Raw genomic sequence first — 21,286 nt, 5'->3', positions numbered from 1 at the left:
AAAAGATAACTTTTGCTCCTCTTTTTAGTTTCAGATCCAGAATGACAGAACCACTGTACTTCCCCAAAACAGAAAATATATCATAGATGGAAGTTTCATGATATTATTCATATGTGACTCTCTCAAATTATTTTAAAAATCAATATATGTCACTAGGTATAGCAAAATAAAAATGAAATACCTTTCCTCATAATCATTCATCCTAATGAGTTAAAAATTTGGGTTGTCATAAAGTGATGCTGGATTAACCAGGGTGAGGCTTTTTTTTTATTTAAACTTAACACAATTCTCTTCTTGTAAAGGCTGCTTCAGGTGATATGAGCCTTTAAAGAGACTCTCAATCTGTTTAGGGCCTCAAATTTATCATTCTTAAAGTAAATCCAATATAACCTCCCTGAATAAGATGTGTTCATATGTATAAATAGCACGTAGAAGTGAGAGTCATATGATAAGTTTGCCACATTTTTTGCAGTTTATCCTGTACCTTTTCAAGCTTCACCTGCCTTCTGCCCATAATCCATCCCCTCAGGTTTTATTCTTACATTCCAAACCACTACCCAGCTTCCAAGAGCTATTTTTTATATGAACCTCTGATGTATTCTTTCCCTAATATACAGAATTTCCTCATCCCTAATGTATTTGTTTCAAACATTCAATCCTGAGCTAGTGACAACGTCTGTTCTCAAATATGTTACAACTTTCAAGTTTGATATATCTCAGACCTTCAAGGCTAGAAATAGAACCTTCCCACCAGTATATCTCTGGGAAGAGAAGATCCTCAGGTTCCCTGTGGGAGGCACAACATCCTTTTGTGCCCTGGAGAGGCTCCAGATATCTCGCTTTAAAATGGTGGCATCTTTATGTCTGGAAAAAAACTTCTGTAATTTTTAAAAGACTTTATGAGCCCTCTGTGGGTTGAATAATGATAACAAAGGCACCTGGCTTTACAGGTGGAGGGATACAAAGTAGTCCCAATATAAAAAAATTAAAACCTCTCTAAAACATTCTAAAAATACTTTTTTCTGTCATACCAAATATAGTCACTCAAAATTTCATCATCAAGAAACAACATTAGAATCTCCAGTTCATGCTATATCACACTATCATGTACTCCATATATATGATTATATGGTATAAATAAGAGTTCTACTATAGCTTTCTTTAAAATACTAATATTTTAGGTCTTCAGTTCAACAATCAACACAACTCCACTGAGGAGCCAAATGATGAAGTTTTGATAAAAAAATCTTAGGCTTATGGTATGGAATTTGCAAAGGATGGTGTATGGTATCCATCTTCTTTCTCAGAAAGATAATTTATGGGGCTTAAACAGGTTGTGAGTGTCTCTTAAAATATTTGACACAAACCCACAATAATGAATCCAATGAAAATGCACAGGAAGATGTTTAAAATGGCATATGGCGTATTTCTGTGGCCTACAGGGTACTATATAATGTTTTATATGCTTTCAGTTTTGTAATTCAGTATTTCTCAATATCAAATCATAATTTAATTTTCTTTGGGACAAAGAAAGGTATGGATTTCAAATAAGTGATGTATTTTGTGATGAGCTACAGTTGAGCAGAATGGAATTCAGAGGTCTTGAAAGTAAAGTACTAAACACTGTCTGAAAGCAGGTACCTTTTCCCTCTAGAGATAATACTTCAAATTCTAGATCACAAGTGAAAATGAATGTGGTGTTCTCTAATGATTATTTATACCCATCTCACAACCAAATGTTTTGATACAGCTGGCATTCCTTCTTCTGGAGAGATTTCAGATTGGAAAAGCTTATGTAGACTAGTACTATGAGCATTTTACTGACATTAGCATCAAATTCACCCCAAAGCTATTAAGTGGCAAACATGTACTAGATTTCCAGAGATAAAAGATATAAATCAGCCCATCCCTTAATCTTAATATAGGAGAGGAAGAATATCCTTAACTAGATCAAGAATAATGACAGCTAGTTTTATAGAGAAAGGAAAGCTTCCAAGGGTAAACTTTCTCAGCTGGTTTTCAGCAATCTGTTCAAATATTTGCATTTAAAATAAATTCTTTCACTGAAATTACCAAATTTTCAAAATGCCAGGAAACTGTGAAATAGAGGGGCTATCCTAATTCATAAGTAGGTTGAGTACTGTTCTCTGAGGCTGCAGCGATTTTATTTAAACAATGTGAAAGAAAAACCCGTATTTGTGAGGAATATCATCACATTATTAGAATGCTGTTTGGCTGACACAGTTATATATCTCCTAGATGTTTCAATATGCAAATACCCTTCCATGAAAGCAGAACACAGTGTACATCTCCACTGGTCTGGAAAGAATATGCCGGGGGATGATGTGTAAGGTAGTTTGGGGTACCCAGATATTGGGTATCTGTCTAATTTTCTATATTTTCCCCTCAAATCTCTCATCTACTCTATGGCAGGTACATTCCCATTTATCGGTACAAACTGAACAACATTAGTAATTGCTGTATTCTTGCTTTTTGCGATCTCTCTTGAAAAGCCTTGGTAGTTCTAAGTACATCCCTTTCTTCACCTGCAGAATAACCGCATTAAACGTCTTTACCAAGCTGCGGAGATATTCCTGCTACAGATTATCGAAATAGGTTCCTGGGTTGGAATTGTCACATTCCATTCTACAGCACAAATTAAAAGTAATCTACAACAAATAGTCAGTGATAATATACGCCAGAATCTTATCGCACACCTGCCTACATCAGCTGGTGGAGGAACTAACATCTGCAAAGGAGTACGCAAAGGATTTGAGGTGAAGGAGAACTTGGGGGGAATGTATCCTGGAATGCAGTGATAATGAAATGGAATTAGGAGGAGAATAGTGAGTAGGAGTAGGGAGGTGATATCACCTCTGTGTACAGCAGTACTGAGATCATTACTGGAATACTGACTCTGGTATCCACAAAGGGGATGGGGAAACTGGAAGGGGTTCAGAAAGACAGCTACAAGAACAATTAGAGGTTTCTAAAATGTGTTTTATAGTGAGAGGCTTAGGAAGCTCAATCAAGTTAGGCCCTGAAACTGCTCCTATTGAGCTAAGAAATTAACAAGGCCCTGTTATGTTTATACGAGCAAAAAAATAAGATTGCTTTGAGAAAATCTTACAAGAATGCTTTGCCGGAATCTCAAGGAATTGTGCAGAAGATCAAAATCATATAACTTCTCATATAGAAAATCCAAATTTTGTTTATTTTAACATTGGTTTAAGCATGGTTTTATTCTGAAACGGGGTTATGTAAAATGACACCTTCATGCTCCATGATTTCTCAAGTTACTTTCCAGAACAGAACTGTATTAAAGATAATTTTCCATAGTTTCAATGGGCATGGACAGGCTTCCACATGCCCTGTGCATATGCTGTCATTGGCTGCAGGACCTGGAGTGGGGGCCAGCAGACACACGTTACTACTACTTGGCATACTGTAAGGAGTGTGCTACCCTTAGACACCTCTCCTGTGAACCATCCTGCCCTGTACAGGCAGTGTAATTCAGACTCCTTCAATTCAGCTGTTGCCACATGACACAGCCTCCTACACCAGCACAATTCACACTTGTAAGGAAAAGATTTTGCTTTAAACTTGAACTTTAAGAGTTTCTCTTGATGTAGACACTGCCTGTGTTATAGCAGCTAACATTTACAATAAAGTCCTATGGCTAATACCTGAAATTTTCTTATCAATTCAGGTGATTAAACAAAAATACTCTAATCTTGATGGTTCTGAACTTGTACTGCTGACGGATGGAGAGGATTCAGGTATGAGCAGTTGCCTTACAGAGGTAGAAAAAAGTGGATCAATCATTCACACCATTGCCTTAGGGCCAAGTGCTGCTCCACAACTAGAACAATTTTCAGACATGACAGGTAAGTAAGTTTATAAACTAATCCTACTTTTGGCATGCACACCTTAAGCATGAAATGTAAAACTAGAGTGGTTTACAGCTTGTAATATGAAAAGAAAATAAGATCAGCTAATTCCAGTCATAGTTACAGAATGTTTATTTTCAGCTGAATAAAGACAACAATATTGGGAGCAATTGTTTATCTTTATCTGTTCTTGCTTTAAAAAAACTGTATCCTGATAACACCCTGCTAAATAGCAAGGTTTGATAATTATGTTACTGGAGGATGTTCCTCTAAACAAAAAGATACGCTCCTGTTTAAGTGATTAACATTTTATTTCTGAGGTTTACTTAGCAGTAATATGCAAATCTATTAATGTCCTAAATAGTTAAACAATTACCAACTCACAAATAGTCACAGCTAGAGGGTTCTAGCTGAGGACTTAGCAACCACAGGCTCTACACTTACAACTAGGAGGCTCAGTCAGGTCTGCTTTGGATTTTTGAGTTGGAGCTGCACTGTTACTTTTACCTTCAGCCATTTTAAAGAAAGCCAGATGGGTTCAGGGTGAGGCTGCAGTACAGGGCAACTACCAATGGGAATTCCATGTGTTGATTTAGAATGTAGCTTGACTCTGAATAGTGACTATGTATAAATTGCACCTTCTTAGTCAACAGAGATGCTCATTTTGTGTATTCAGAGTCACATTTTCTTGCTTCAGGGACTTAAATAAGATTGCACTGCTTTTTACTCTTGTTAGCACTGTACAGCCAACATGGCTGTGGAAGAACAACCTGAATTCTGTTCTGGTTTGTGTAGTATAACAGAATAGTTCACTATGTTCTGATCACAGAATCTTTAGTGTTAAATGATTGTATGAGCCAGAAAGAACGCAGCTGGTCTTTCAGAGCCCAGTCTCAGCGGGCAGTGCTCACTGTTTTAAATAAATGGCCAGATTTCCAAAGACACTGAGCACTAGAAGTTCCCATTGGCATTATGGGTGCTCAGCACAAATGAAAAAGAGGCCCAAACGTTATATTTGTAAACTAAGCAGATTTGATCTGAGTCACTGAGAAGCAATAATCTTGGAATTCCACCATGTCATTTTTACAGAGGTGTTTTTCAGAGTGGAATTGCACTTTATAGGTCCATGGCTCAGAGTCCAGACTTACCAAGAACAGCCCATGAGCAAGTGAGCACTGTACTTGATGAAGTGCTACAGGTGACAATTCTTAGTCAGACCAAGCTAGGTGGAGTTAAAAAGTGAACAGATGGGATCATTTCCCAGGTCAGACTTGCTTTTTGCAGGAACTCTCTGGGTGTTTGTATTAATTGATTCCTCACCACACAGTGGTTCCTCCCTGCACTTATTTTGAGATGAATAAAGGATAATAAAAGATCAAAATTTGATTTATCAAACTAACACTGTGCTCTATAGCAACAGCTAAACAAACATAAGGCACATAACAAAAACCTACTGTTTTACAGTAAATGACTATTGTGATTATTTTAACCATCACATTTCAGGAGGCTTAAAGTTGTATGCCACAGATACAGTTGATTCCAATGGCCTAATTGATGCATTCAGTGGAATTTCATCAGGAAGTGGAAATATTTCTGAACAGTCTATTCAGGTCTGAGTTTCAAATTTTGTTTGTTTTTTTCACATTATTAATCAGTTACTGATCAATTAAGAGTAATTTTAGTAGTCTCTAATCTTAACTATTGCACTGCCAGTGACTGATCTTAAAATATAAACTGATATTTGGAAATGGCAGTGGGAATTTTTGTGTGTGTGTGTGTGTGTGTGTGTGGTCTGTTATTAACAATAAAATGAAACAGATTGTGAAACAAAGAAAATTAAAATTTCTCACAATTAGCTAATGCAAAGGGACTTATATAGATAGAGGTAGTCAGAAATACCATAGTATGTGTGACAGGTTTCAGAGTGGTAGTCGTATTAGTCTGTATCAGCAAAAACGAGGAGTACTTGTGGAACCTTAGAGACTAACAAATTTATTTGGGCATAAGCTTTCATGGGCTAAAACCCACTTCATCAGATGTATGGAGTGGAAAATACAGTAGGCAGGTATATATACACAGTACATGAAAAGATGGGAGTTGCCTTACCAAGTGGGGGGTCAGTGCTAACGAGACAATTCAATTAAAGTGGAAGTGGGCTTTTCTCAACAATAGAATATGTGTATGTGTATGTTTGTAAATAAGTGATCTTGTCTTCCAGAGAATAGTTACTATACTAACGTTATCAATAATGAGGAAACTATCTTAACTGCTTCTCTTCTAAACAATAGATAACATTTTGATTCCCAGCTTTCCTGACATGTCTCATGATCTATTTCAACTCAGTGATGATTTCTTCAAAATAATTGAGGCTAGTAGTACTGAGTTATCCCCTCCTCCTATTTCTACCAGAGCTCTTGGGTTGTGCTATTTATAACTTATCATAGAATCATAGAATATCAGGGTTGGAAGGGACCTCAGGAGGCCATCTAGTCCAACCCCCTGCTCAAAGCAGGACCAATCCCCAATTAAATCATCCCAGCCAGGGCTTTGTCAAGCCTGACCTTAAAACTTCTAAGGAAGGAGATTCTACCACCTCCCTAGGTAACGCATACCAGTGTTTCACCACCCTCCTTGTGAAAAAGTTTTACCTAATATCCAACCTAAACCTCCCCCACTGCAACTTGAGACCATTACTCCTTGTCCTGTCCTCTTCTACCACTGAGAATAGTCTAGAACTATCCTCTCTGGAACCACCTCTCAGGTAGTTGAAAGCAGCTATCAAGTCCCCCCTCATTCTTCTCTTCTGCAGACTAAACAATCCCAGTTCCCTCAACCTCTCCTCATAAGTCATGTGTTCCAGACCCCTAATCATTCTTGTTGCCCTCCGCTGGACGTTTTCCACATCCTTTTTCCACATCCTTCTTGTAGTGTGAGGCCCAAAACTGGACACAGTACTCCAGATGAGGCCTCACCAATGTCAAATAGAGAGGAACGATCACGTCCCTCGATCTGCTGGCAATGCCCCTACTTATACATCCCAAAATGCCATTGGCCTTCTTGGCAACAAGGGCACACTGTTGACTCATATTCAGTTTCTCGTCCACTGTAACCCCTAGGTTCTTTTGTGCAGAACTGCTGCCTAGCCATTCGGTCCCTAGTCTGTAGCGGTGCATGGGATTCTTCCTTCTTAAGTGCAGGTCTCTGCACCTGTCCTTGTTGAACCTCATCAGATTTCTTTTGGCCCAATCCTCCAATTTGTCTAGGTCCCTCTGTATCCTATCCCTACCCTCCAGCATATCTACCTCTCCTCCCAGTTTGGTGTCATCTGCAAACTTGCTGAGGGTGCAATCCACACCATCCTCCAGATCATTCATGAAGATATTGAACAAAACCGGCCCGAGGACCGACCCTTGGGGCACTCCACTTGATACCAGCTGTCAACTAGACATGGAGCCATTGATCACTACTCATTGAGCCCAACAATCTAGCCAGCTTTCTATCCACCTTATAGTCCATTCATCCAGTCCATACTTCTTTAATTTACTGGCAAGAATACTGTGGGAGACTGTGTCAAAATTGTTGACCCCCTCAAAGAATACTAATACAGTAGATTGGTGAGACATGATTCCCCTTTACGGAAGCCATATTGACTCTTGCCCAACATATCACATTCATCTATTAATCTGATAATTCTGTTCTTTACTAGTTTCAACCAATTTGCCTGGTACTGGAGTTAGGCTTACTGCCCTGTAATTGCAAGGATCGCCTCTGGAGCTTTTTAAAAAACTCAGCATTGCATTAGCTATCCAGCAGTCATATTTATATAGGCTGATTTAAGCAATAGATTACATACCACAGTTAGTAGTTCTGCAATTTCATATTTGAGTTCCTTAAGAACTCTTGGGTGAATACCATCTGGTCCTGGTGACTTATTACTGTTTAATGTATCTATTTGTTCCAAAAACTCCTACACTGGCACCTCAGTCTGGGATAGTTCCTCAAATTTGTCACCTAAAAAGAATGGCTTAGGTGTGGGAACCTCCCTCAGATCCTCTGCAGTAAAGACTGATGCAAATAATGGATTTAGCTTCTCCACAAAGGTCTGGTTTTTCTTGAGTGCTCCTTTAGCACTTTGATCATCCAGTGGCTTCAGTGATTGTTTGGCAGGCTTCCCGCCTCTGATGTACTCAAACAAAACAGGAAGAGGACCAAAACACTGCCATCATGACTAAACAGCGGAGTAAACAGATGTGGTTAGAAACAAAAAGACATGTTTTAAAAATTGGAAGTGAAATCCTACTAAGGAAAATAGAACAGAACAAACCCTTGTAAATCAAGTGCAGAAGTATAATTGGGAAGGCCAAAAAAGAATGTGAAGAGCAGCTAGCAAGAGGGACAAAAACTAACAGCATTTTTTTTGTTTGAGGTAGACATTTCTTTTGAGCCTCTATCTTTGTGTTTTTTAAAAGTTTGCATGCAATTTGAAGGCATTTCATTCCTTTGACTGTTCCTTTTAATTTCCATTTAACCTCCTCATTTTTGTTTAGTTCCCATTTTCAAAGTTAAATGCTGCTGAGGGGGTATCTCTGGTATTTTCTCCCCTACAAGAATGTTAAATTTAATTACAGTATTGGTGCTACTGCCAGGCAGTTCAGCTATATTCACCTCGTGGACCAGATCCTGTGAACCACTTAGGACTAGTTAAAGACATGCATCTCCCTTTATGGGTTCCTGGACTAGCTGCTACAAAAAGAAATCATTAATGATATCTAGAAATTTTATATTTGCATCCCATCCTGAGGTGACTCATTCCCAGCCAATATGGGGAGAGCTGAAATCCCCCATTATTATTAGGTTTCCTGTTTTTGTAGCTCCACTATCACCTCTATTCAGGAGAAAGAAAACAAAATGTTTCTTTATTTTCTGGGCTATTAACAGCTGCTATTAAAAGACAGTTTATCTCACTTTCTAAGCACTTATATCAATCTCATCACTAGAGTACCGTCTGAACACCTGACTCTCAAATGTCTGCTCGGATGCTCTTTGAAATAGCGTTTCAGTATCTAGCTTCCCATTTTTATTCTAAACAGAAAGTTATTTTATTAAAAGGTACTTTTCTATTTGTAGTTTTTCTAATCCCTAAAAGAGAAGTGAGCAAATCTACTGGCAGCCTAGTAGTCCAGTGGGCCACTATAAAACTCATATTGATAGCTTATCTGTAAATTCTGGTGGCCCACGTGTGCAATACCAATGCTGGTAAAGGAAATCTTGTTTCTGTTCTTGCTGTGTTTTATTATTTCTGTCTCTTCAATTATCATTGCTTTTCTGTTGTCTCTACGTGTGGTTGTATGGCTCTCTTGTTGTGCGATCTTTCTGGAAACAGGCTTAGAGCTGGAGAGGAAATGTAGCACTAATCTCCTGCACAGATGTGATTTGATAGGTAGGTGGATAGACCACATATAACAGTGGAAGGAGATGCTTGGTTACTATACTTTCACATTCTTAAGTAATTGTACTCTGCAAATGGGCATTACTGAAAATGTGCTCAGGCCTTCATCATTCCACTCCCTTCAATGGCTAATCCACGTGGCCCTCATCCTCCTGTTAGTTCCCCATGTGTGGAGGCACAGTGTCAGGAGGCTCCTGCCTCCTGTGCACAACCCTCAGCTCTGCACAGAACAGCAGAGACCTGCTCATCGTGGTGCCAACAGGCCTGTGACAGCATTAATGCTCCTCTATCCCCTCTTCCAGTAGTGGGCCAGTTGTCCACCAGCCAGTCGAGGTGCCCTCTGAATAGACAAAATATTGATTTGTTCTCCCCTTTAAGAGGAAAATGAACCACTTTGAAATTACTGGTATTTAAAGTGTTTATCTGCTAACTTGCCGTAAAACATATTTTATTTGTCTAATAGCTTGAAAGTACAGCTCGGAGTGTCGCAGTCAAGCAGTGGATGAATGGTACGGTGACTATAGATAGCACTGTGGGAAATGACACCTTCTTTGTAGTTACATGGGATCAAAGCACATCTCCACCAGACATTTTACTGAGGGACCCCAAAGGAAAAGAATATAGAACTTCAGGCTTCACAGTTAGTAATCTAAACCTCCGAACAGCTCGACTGAATATAGCAGGCACTGCAGAGGTAAAAACTAAACTTTGTTTTATTATTCAAATATGTTAACATTTTCATAGACTAAAATGCACCTTCTCTTTTTAGAAGTTATAAACATATATTCCTAATGAACCAATTTTATCCTTCCTGTAACTCAACTGACTTGCCATGGAAGTTGGTTGTCTGTGCTCTTCCTAATTTTTTATTATGCACTATACACATCCCAAGTACACAAGAAGGCCAGACAAAATATTGAATTCAGGGGAAATTAAGCTTGAGAGTACATATCTATGATATACAGGTTCTAATCCTTCCAAGAATGTGATAATTCTCAAACATCCACCATTAAAACTGAGCAAATTCAGATATAATGTTAAATTTAAAAGAAACCAAACATTTGAGAGCATGAAGAATCACAAGTAAGGTATGCAAATTACCTTAGCTGTGGTCCTGTAGCAATACCTTAACTGCCCTGTTTGCCTTGGGAAATCTCCCCTGAACTAAGATAATAATTAACTAAGGGAAACACAAAGCTGCCCTTAGACTAATGAAGTTTTTATATTATATTTTTATATCTATTTGATTTCCAGGTGGGAGATTGGTTATATTGGATTCAAAATAGCCACACAGTTTCTCAAGTCATATCAATGATAGTAACGTCTCGAGCAGCATCTTTGACTGTGCCTCCAGTGACTGTGAAAGCCCACATGAATAAGGATACAAACAACTTCCCTCATCCAATGGTGATTTATGCAGAAGTTAGTCAAGGATTTTTGCCTGTTCTTGGTGCAACCGTGATGGCCACTGTTGAACCACAGACTGGATCTGCAGTGGAGCTCAAACTCCTTGATGATGGTTCAGGTAATCTGATTATTACTTTCCTTACATTTTGTCAAGAAATGTATACATTCCCCATTTTGGTTCAGCCATGCCTATGCCATGAGCACAGAACAAGAGGCATCTAGTGGAGGGAGATGGTAACTCTGGTCTCCCCCACAGCTTCAGGATGAGAATAAACTGCACTGGGTCTAAACTGGTGCAGTATGTGTGCCCTGACATGCTGGTGCACTTACGCTGTTGGGTGTGTTAGGAAGGAGGAGAAAGAGAAACTGTGCCCAAGAAGAAGGGGAGTGTCATGGTTGTGCAGAGCCTTCTCCCTCTCCTGTGCTGTTACTCATCATGCAAATAGCTAGCACAAAGACAGAAAGGGGTCAATTGCCTTGTGGGTCTGATTCAGCCATATTCACCATTTGAACTTATGTTCATACAGGTCTGCCCTGCAGAGGGGATGCAGGTGGCAGAACAGGAGAGCAAGAGTCTGTTTCTATAGCTTGTCACATGCTATATAGACAGTATAGCTAATGTTAAAAACATCTCCTTCAAAAGTATAAATTACATGGATTATTATTCTCCTTTTCAAATCTATTGTGCCTACAGAGGTGATGTGATTCAAATGCATAATTCTATTGTTCTCCACCTTCTCCATTATCTGAACCATGTAATGCAAACTGTAGACTCTCTCCTCCCCACATTCCATCATTGCTTCAATCTCAAAGTATGTTAGTCTGCAGACCACCAAGAAGGACTCCACAGATCAGACTACTATGGAGAACTACTAAGAAGTAGTTGAGAACTGCTGGCCTATTGGAAACAACAGTAAATACACAGTAACATGTTTTAATGCTACATTGTTATCTCCAGCTAAATAAGTAATGAGCTCATGTCAACACAATGGGACAGATCCTGTTTTCACCCAAGTCCGTATCAAAGCTCTTATTGATTTCAATAGAAGAAGGTGTAGACCCTATGTGTTTATGAACTGAACAGCAAAAAATGCCCTTGCTTAACAAAACTACCTTGTTTGGATGGGTAATTATTAATATTTGTATGTCAAGGTGCTGATATTACCAAGAATGATGGAATCTATTCAAAGTACTTTACATCTTTCAAGGGAAATGGTAGATACAACTTAAAAGTGCATATCCAGGGGAGAAATAAGACTGTCAGACTTGGCCGCAGGCAGAGCCGAGCCTTGTATGTTCCAGGCTACATAGAAAATGGTAAGAAACATTTATGAAGTAGAAAATTCTCTCCTCTCTCTCTCAATATGGGTGAATGGGAGATCATTTAGCTTCACAAAAAGCTTTTTAACCTTAACATTTGTTACATATATCTTTTCCACTATTGTTTATACTTTTAGAAAACAGTAGCTGGAACCACAGCATTTTTGCTATATCTGAGCAATGGGTATAGTACCACATTTTATAAAAAAATATATATTATAATAATTAAGTGCTCTTTGGAACACATGGGAGTTGCCAAAGATCCTGGAACTGAAAATCATATAAAAAAACAGCTGAAGTTAGAAATTTTAAATTTGTATGTTTCACTGAGACTTAAAAATGAGGTTTTAGGGAATCCGTTTCAAAGTTAGGAAATTTAAATTTATCAGTTTAATGCATCCACATGAGAATTTTTCTGTTCTTCTGTTGGGTTTTCTGGACACATTGTTCAGGACTCTTTCCATTAGGCATGTGAGTTAAAGATTCTCAGTTCCAGAAACCACAGGTATGGATACTGCTATTCAGGTCTTACTGCTTAAGCCTTCTCAATCAATGGAGCTTCAGTTAATGATACTTTTACAGTGAGTCTGTTACGAGTGTGTTGTGACTTAGTATATCTTTTCATCTTTCCACTACTTTTGCATTTCTCTTTTGATCTAGAGGCCCCAGAGAAATCAAATGCAAAGAAAACAGTTAATTCATCATTAAAATATAGTTTTATTCTGAAAAGTGACTTTGTAAAAATAGTATTGTCAAATTCTACACTTGTTTGCTCAATCACTCCAGAAGAAAATTGTTCTATTTACAAAGAACAACTGTGCTGTTAACAACTCAGAGCCCTGCAGACTCAGCCTAGGATCTGAAAATCAAATTGTGTTCTTTCTGGCTTGTGAATTGTCACCAGGGTCTGCAGGCCAAATGCCATGCTCAGTATATCTATGCAGTCCTCTGGCCTTCAGTGGGATTGCACAAGTGTAACTGGGGGCATAATTTGAAGGCACTAGTTACAGAGTTTGCTCTGCAAATGGAACTTGGTTAACAACGGTTTGTTTGGAGAAAAAAAATGGTAACTTGCTTTTTGCCATTTAATCCAGCAGATTTGACTCTGGGTAGACAGACTTGCTGCTCTACTGAGTAAGAAACACACTCTAAGCGTGAGATATTAGGCACCCAAATACCTCAGGAAGTTCCAACAGTTAAGATTTATACCTCAGTGTTCACTCAGTGTTCGCACAATGTAGTATTTCATATTCCTGTTTTCCTTTTTAAATATACATCTTAACGTTCTTGTACCAGTACATGCCCCCCGCCCGTGAAAAAAAATCCCACCCCAGCAAATTGTGCAATATGATGGTAAATATATATATTATTACTCCTTGGGTAATTCTGTGCCAAAAAATTTAAAATTCAGCAACAAAAAATTAAAAATTCTGCACACAATATTTTAAAATTCTGCAAAATTCTGCATATTTTATTTGTCAAAATAACACAATATAATCACACCAGTTTCAATTATTTTTGGTCATTTATTTCAAAATACCTGTCAGCAAGTATGTCTGTAACAATACAGACAACAAAAAAGATTCAGGGAATCTTTGACAAGTAGATTCCTTACTAGGCAATAATACTGAGTAATAATTCATTTAAACTACAGTACAGAACCATATTTCCTGCACCCCTCAGAAGCAGTGCAAAGGCTTGGGGGAGTCAGGGGTAATGGAGGAGCTGAGGAACAGGGAAGTAAATTGCTGGGAAGGAGCCTGGGTGTGAACTTGGAGGGTTGTTGAGTATGGGTGGGAAAAGTATGGAACACGGGGGGTTTGGGGGGGCGGGGAGCGGGGAGGAATTGTTAGGGAGCTTCCCCCATGCAGACCCTGGCTGATCCCTAGCCTCTCCCATGCAGTCAGGCATATCTGCCCCTTTCCCCATGTGTCCCTTCATCCCATGTGTCCTTGCACCCCCTGTCCACGTGTCCCTCCACCCCCACTCAGACAACCCTCGCCCCATCCCCATGTGGCCCTGCACCCCCTCCCCCTGTCCCTATGTGGCTCTATACCCCCTTCCCTGTCCCATGTGTGTCTATGTCCCCACCCAGCTACTCCCCTGTCCCTGTGTCCCTGTACCCATCCCCTGTCCCCAAGTGTCTCTGAGCCCCCACTCAGCCACCCCCTGTCCCTATGTAGTTCTGCACCCCTTCACCATGTGGCCCTGCACCTCCCTCCACCCCTTCCTCCTGTTGCCTTGTGCCTCTACTCCCATTCAGCCCCTGCCCCAGTCTGTCCTCCCCCACTAGCCCTTATGAGCCCCTGTCTGATCCCCCCAACACCCCACGCTGTCTATCTCCCCATGTCTGTCTCCTGACCTGGCCTGACAGGCACTGTAAATAAGGCAGGCTTTCTCTTCCTTAGCTGGCTGTGAACTGCTGCTTTGTTCAATCACCACAGCACCCTCTGGTGGGCTAAAGGCAGAACTGCAGCAACATTTCGGCAGAAGCTTTTTCTGCACAAAAAATTAAAAATCTGCGGGGCTCATTAATTATGCATGCATGCAGTAATGCAGAGCTCCCTCAGGAGTAAATATATATATATAATATGGTAATAGAAAACTTAGCTTTTTGAATTTCTTGACTTTTGAGTGCCTGATTTCTCAACCTTAATTTTAGATTGTTAGCTTTTGCATGTCATATCCTCTTTCTTGCACATGTGTGTGTGTGCACACAGAGGGACAATTTTCTGTATTCCTAGAAAATTAGAATATACTGAATTAAAGAAGTCTACATAAAAAATGTCTCCAACTTAAACTCAGAAAAATAAGGAAATTCCTACAAGATTGTAATTCTTATGCTGCCTGCAATACCTAGGAGGAGATGGGTGGAAGCTACCTTATCACAACCACTTCCCACTGACACCTGCTCAATACCTTAAATACCCTAACTGATAATAGGCACTGTTGCTACTTTCAACTGCCGTTGAAATCTGGTTTGCTTTTGGGGGTCTGCCTTAGTTTTGTGCAAGGATGCAGGATCCTGAAGTTCACTTTGGTTTTTAGCCTTGCTAATTTTTGCACTAAGCTTGAATAGGCCAACAAAAAAAGTAGATTAAAGAGAGAAGGATGCTAGATAAAAAGTGTGTTACAATTTGGAGTTTTGTAATGTTCAAATAGCATGAGCAATTTTTTTCTTTTTTGGGGCAGGTGAAATCAAAATGAATGCCCCGAGACCTGAAGTTAGTGATGATGAAATTCAAGCAAAGCTAGGAAGTTTCAATAGAGTTGCAACAGGAGGTTCTTTTGTAGTGGCGAATGTTCCATCAGGAGGAACTACTGATGTGTTCCCACCCTGTAAAATTATTGACCTCGAGGCTCAGTTTAAAGAAGATAACATTCACTTGTCTTGGACAGCTCCTGGGAATGACTTGGATGTGGGACAAGGTAAGGTGAAGTTTTGTTTTAGTCAGCTGGAAGTGATGAATTATTGTCAGTTATCTGAAATTACTATGAAGAGCCAGCAAAGGAGAGGTGAGGAAAAGAGCTGTCTTTCCCATCTGCAAAAAATATGACCATTGCTATGGCTTGACCGACTCTAGATTTTCTCTATAAAATTTCCTAGTGTAGACCAGGACTTAATAACCAATAAATTCACTGTTCAATATGATACTCACATTAGTCCCACTTAATCCTTTAAAAAAAATGTTTAAAGAAACATGGAATACTCCCAAACATAGGCACCAACTCTGAGGCGGCTCCGGGCTCAAACACCATGGAAAAAATAGGGGAGGCTCAGCACTCACTAGTCACAGTGGTTCAGCAGGGTCCCGGGGCTGGCTGTCGATCAGCTGTTTGATGGCGAGGGGGAGGGGTCGTGGGAAGAGAAGGGGATGGGGCAGGGTATAGTGGGAAGAGGATGGGAAGAAGTGCGGACTTGGGGGAGGGGGCAAAGTAGGGGTGGCAAGAGATGGGGTGAGGGTGGGGCCTCGGGGCAGAGCGGCGGTGGAGCACCCCCTGGAAAAGCCAAAAGTCAGTGCCTGTGCTCCCAAACCTGGTACAACAGAAAATGCAAAACTTGTATACCAACCAGCCTTATGCTAGTTTACAAAGGCAAACAAATCAAAAACCACACTCACCAGTGACTCTTCCAAGGCTTAGCCACTGTCTACACTGCAACTATAAACAAGTCAGGGGTCCCAATTATAACATGGACAGTCCAAGGCTTTAGTCCATTTATGGGGACACAGCTAGGTCTCGTTTATAATATATATTTTAAGTATGTTGTAACCAGGTTATGTTATAGTGTGCACATCAACACAAGCCAGAGAGGTTAAGATAGACAACCTTCAGTCACACAGAGAGCAGCTTCAGATTAAAATCTTTACATACACCTACAGCTCTTGCCAACCAGCTCACCAGGGAACAAACCAGCAACTCCATTAAATCCCCAAAACACTGGCCTAGGTTCTTCTATGTGGCTACTTTCACTACTCGTCTGGCTCAAAACAGCCCTACAGCTAGAGTAGCCAGCAACAGAAGAATAACCTCAGTTAGGAGCATCCTCTGATGGTGTAGAGCTGGAATAGCACTCTTATGCTACCCCTTACCCCCTCTCTGAAGGGACAGAAAAGAAGATGCAGAGCAGGAAGTAGAACTCAAATCAAGCAAAGAACTAGAAAACCCACTAGCAGAACAGAACCATAGAGTCTTGAAATGACAACTGTGGACAGTGGGAAGCCAGGCACATTTGCAGCAAGATCCCTGACACACTAACTATGCTGGCAAATGGAGCAGGCATTTTTCTATCTCTCAGCCTATGCTTTAGAACCTGCTCACATTAAGAGAGGGAATGTTGACCAGGATGCAGGGTCCCTGTACTGCTGTGTTTTTCAGATGTACTGTTTGGTCTTATACTTGACCTGGATACTCCCTAGAGACAAGTGAAAGAAATCCTATTTTCATTTCTCATCCAAAAGTTATGTTTTTATTTTAGTACTATAAATACTTTTGTGTAAAGCGTGGGGGAGTAAGGCATAGATGGGGGCAGTTTAATGGAAGTTCTCTGCACTGCCATGTGGAAGACTCATCTCAAATTCCTGGTTTTGGTTTCTTGCTGCTCAGCCCAGCAGAAGCTAAGAGTGCTGGGAACATTATGTGGTTAGTGCTCGTGAAGGGGAGGAATGCCCCACATCAGTTAACAGTAGACTGTTGACCTGACTAAAATGTGGAACTGATAAGTTCTAACAGGAATTCTGTCCAGAGCTCTTCATAGAAAGGATGTTAGTCAATTAAGCAGGCCCATCAATAATTTGGGTGGGTAAAATGGTCGGGTTGGTCATGGAGTATCATTGGAGTTCTTATAAAGATACAAAACTATTCTACAAATCCTGTACTATCCTTACATTTACAGATAGTATAATAGGCATACTAACACATTCTTACTTGCATACCTCTCTTTTTCCAGCTGACAGATACATAATAAAAATGAGTGAAAGTCTTCTGGACCTAAGAAACACCTTTGAGAATGCTACTTCCGTGAATACCTCTAGTCTGATACCTAACCCTGCCGGCACCAAAGAATCATTTCAGTTTAAAGCAGAAAGTGTCACAATAGAAAATGGCACCGTAATCTACTTTGCAATACGTGCCATTGATAATGCTTTCCTGACCTCAGAGGTGTCTAATATAGCACAAGCAGCTCTGTTTCTTCCTCCAAAGGAATCCTTGCCTGGTACGCTTCCTCCTGATGTTATCAGTGATGGTATCAATGTTTCAAAAATAGTATTAATTGTTACTGGGGCTGTAATAGTTGTATTAATAGTTGTAAGTACAACTGTTTGTATTTTATATAAGAAAAATGGAAAGGGAGGCCCTGCGCTCAGAATGTAACAGAACTAATTGTAAGACGAAAGCTCAGTAGGTATTTATCCTAATTAGTTCTATTTGTTGTTTTCAAAATACATAAGGGAAAACAAATTTGTAATAGATTTGAAAATTAAGTCATTGACTTTAAAATAAATGTGGATTTAGATGTATTTTGATCTGCTTTCAATGAGTGTATAGTATGTTATAGTACATGTATGTAGACTGAACAGTGAATTTAAAAGTATGTACTGAGTAAATGAAGACATCACTATAAAGTGTAGCATATAAATGACATTCTAGTTGTATGCTTTAATTCTAATCTTGCAAGAGTTCTGCAACATTAGGTACTCTATGCTTTGTTTTTTTAAAAGTAGGAAAAAAATCTTTCTAATTTTGTTTTCCAGTTGCTTAGCAGTCAGGAAAGGAGGATTTAAGAAGAAATTAGATCTGAAATCTTTGCTTTTCATACATTCCTTTCAGTTATATTCAATGTGTAGGAAACATAAATGTATACATCTGTTGGTTCTGAGTCTGCAAATGCTTAGGTACATGCATAACTCAACTCTCATCCTATGACTAATGCAGGTGTTTAAGTATTCATGGATCAGGGCCATGTGTTATCCACAAATGATCTTATGGAAAACACTTTTTACCTGACAAAATCATCAAACACACATGCAACATTTCAACTCTAAATGATAGAACAAATGCAAAATAGTAGAAGAGAAAACACTAAATTTCTAGGTAGCAGAAATTCCACCTACTACAGTATGTGACAGAAGCGACAGCATGTAGCACCCAAGAGGAAAAGCTATTCACCAGGTGACTTTTCATTGGTTTTTCCCATCTCCTGCAAGCCCAATTTGCAATATCACGATCTGTGATGTGACGCTCCAGAAATGGGAAAAGATCGCCTATTCTTTGGATAATGAAAACATCCATCGTTACATTAGATGGGATCAAATTATTTTATAAGATATAAAAACCCTCATGCTTCAGGTCATCAGTTTATCACTAACAGGGGCTAGGGAGGAAGTTTTCCATGTGCAAATTATTTCATAATTGTCCATTATGGGGTTTCTTGCTGCTTCCACTGACGTATATCTAGTAATATTGACCAACATGGCTATGCCTACACTCAGATTTTTTATAATTTTAATTAACTGACAGCTCAAGGTAGTTACCACATTTGGACCATGCCTGGACCAAACATTGGGGAATGTCCATGTTAGCTTTTACAAACATATTAAGTGAAAATCACGAGTGAAGACTGTTAGGGGGCTTATTCCTTCACCCACTTACTTCCCTGGTCCTTCTCGCATGAACAGAGAGCAACAACACCCGAAGTCCAAAGGTGCAAACAATTCGATGTTTATTGGGGTGAACTTCCAGCAAGCATGATTCCAGTTTCCTTCCTTAGTATCCTCCTTCCGAGCTCTGACACCACAGAGCCTTACACCTGTGTCCCTGTTCCCATTCCTGCCCTTTAGCAAAACATGATTGCAATTTTCTTACCCCCATTCCCTGTTCCCATTTCCCTCACTCTCGCCCCCACCCACGCCCACTCACTTCCTCATTGACTACAGATTATATAGTAAAACTTGAGTTCTGCTTAGCTATACTTAACCAATCATTTTCCTGAAATTTAACTAACCAATCCTAACATGATTATGTAACCAATTATTTCCCACCACCTTAATTAGTTTACACCCAGCAAAATTAATTATACAGCACACAGGAACAATCACAGAACCAGACAGAGATTATACAGACAAACAATAGCAAAGTGGGAACTCTAATGACAAGACAATACAGAAGTGAGGATTTCACATCCGAGCTATTGATAAGTGAGTTCTTGCCAGACAGGATGCTATCAAACTAGTTTCCTTTTACATTTTCTAGGCACTTCCCTTTCTCTGGAGGTGATAGGAATACAATCCTGTCCTGATAGTGCCTAACAGCCCAATAGCACCTTATTTCAATGTGACTAGTTTGGAATGTGAGGATGTGACCGTTCACTTCCCAGTTTATGGCTGCCTCTGTTGCTTAGCCAAAGGCCTTAGCCTAAGAACAGGGCCTCAGACTGTCACAGTAAGAGAAGGCCCTTACACTGGCAGACAGTGGTTTTGATTCTTTCTTTTATACCTCTATAACTAGCCAAGTGATAAGAATACACCTAAATTCTTAGAGTACAGGCCTTTACAGACAGACCTGAATATCTATATCCTAACAAAGACAAGCCCTTTCAGAGATGGGATCTGGGCTCAAATGGACCATGGATCTGATTAAGTAGTGCAATTCTTATGTCTGCTGATGGTTTTTTATGGTATAAAGTGAAAGTAAGAAATTTAATTGAACTCTTAGTTGCTCTTCCAAAAGTAAAGGTAATATAACTCCCCATTTTTGTTTTGTCTCGCGCATGTTGGTGGTTTTCTTCACGTCTCTTGGGGATAGGTGAATGGGACAGAAGAGAGTGATTAGTAGAGTATGTAATAAACAGAAGGCTTGGACGCTTTATGAATATGTGTTATGCATAAAGACCAGTAAAACAAAACAGACCATGGGAATTGAGGATTGTGTTTTACTTTTTATTTTTTAATTACTCTCTAGCCCTGGTGAGAAATATTCTAAGAATAGGGGATTTCTCACCTGATAGATCTGCCCAATCATATATAGCCGAGCTGTTTCCAGATAGAAAAATTGATCTGGGAGCCTAGGAGCATTTGACTTAGTGATGACAGTTTGATTACCAGCTGGAGATCCGTGTTTGGGGCTGGTCCTTCATTCCTGACATGGCAAAAGCTAGGAGCGCTGTAAAGAGACAATGTCCTCAACCTCGGGAGGGAGCACCTTGTAGTACTTTGCATCAAGCTCTCTGCCTGATTCGAAAGCAGCCCTGATAATCTCTCGAGGGAGCCAGGACCACTCCTCGGTGTCTGGAAGAATAGTCATCACATTCTGAAGAAAAGCTGGAAAGACCCCTTTCAGGGAGGAATAAAGAGAAAAATTACAATCACAAAGCAACATTCACGGGTATCAACCCCCTCAAGTGCCCCTAGTTTTACCTGGACTCCACCTGTTTGGTAGCACTTCGTTTTGCCTGCTCATCCTACCTCTACACTGAAGGGTACTGCCAGCTCATCATTCTCAAAAGTATTTACATCCCTACTCCACAGAAGTTGTATGGGTAGGGAGTATATCACAGAGTCAGAGTAATCAGCTGTGATATTGTTCCTGGACATATTTCCTAGAGTAGCATAAAAACGTAGCAGTCCCGACATGTATTGTGTCCACTGGGCAAGGGAGAGCATAACTGTTGTTCCACGGACATCTCTGTCCTGGTTCTCCAGCCAATAGACTTGTTATCTAT

The 21,286-nt window shown here is 39.8% G+C and overlaps 1 protein-coding gene across 1 annotated transcript in view; it reads left to right on the top strand.

Moving 5' to 3' along the window:
* The window catches only part of LOC311525461 (calcium-activated chloride channel regulator 1-like), a 32,969-nt gene extending 14,953 nt beyond the window's left edge, over positions 1-18,016 (top strand). Inside the window, exons 7-14 of the mRNA XM_084637635.1 lie at positions 2,553-2,777; positions 3,710-3,887; positions 5,394-5,500; positions 9,803-10,033; positions 10,594-10,864; positions 11,899-12,063; positions 15,259-15,495; positions 17,516-18,016. Coding sequence (XP_084493761.1) covers positions 2,553-2,777; positions 3,710-3,887; positions 5,394-5,500; positions 9,803-10,033; positions 10,594-10,864; positions 11,899-12,063; positions 15,259-15,495; positions 17,516-17,940 — 1,839 coding nt within the window. The 3' untranslated portion in view covers positions 17,941-18,016. The remainder of the gene's footprint in view (positions 1-2,552; positions 2,778-3,709; positions 3,888-5,393; positions 5,501-9,802; positions 10,034-10,593; positions 10,865-11,898; positions 12,064-15,258; positions 15,496-17,515) is intronic.
* The last annotated feature ends 3,270 nt before the right edge of the window (positions 18,017-21,286 follow it).

Source organism: Lepidochelys olivacea, assembly GCF_965140295.1.
Source record: "Lepidochelys olivacea isolate rLepOli2 genome assembly, chromosome: 8".
Classification (NCBI taxonomy): domain Eukaryota; kingdom Metazoa; phylum Chordata; order Testudines; family Cheloniidae; genus Lepidochelys; species Lepidochelys olivacea.
Note: the sequence above shows the minus strand (reverse complement) of the source record. Positions and strands in the feature narration are given on the sequence as shown.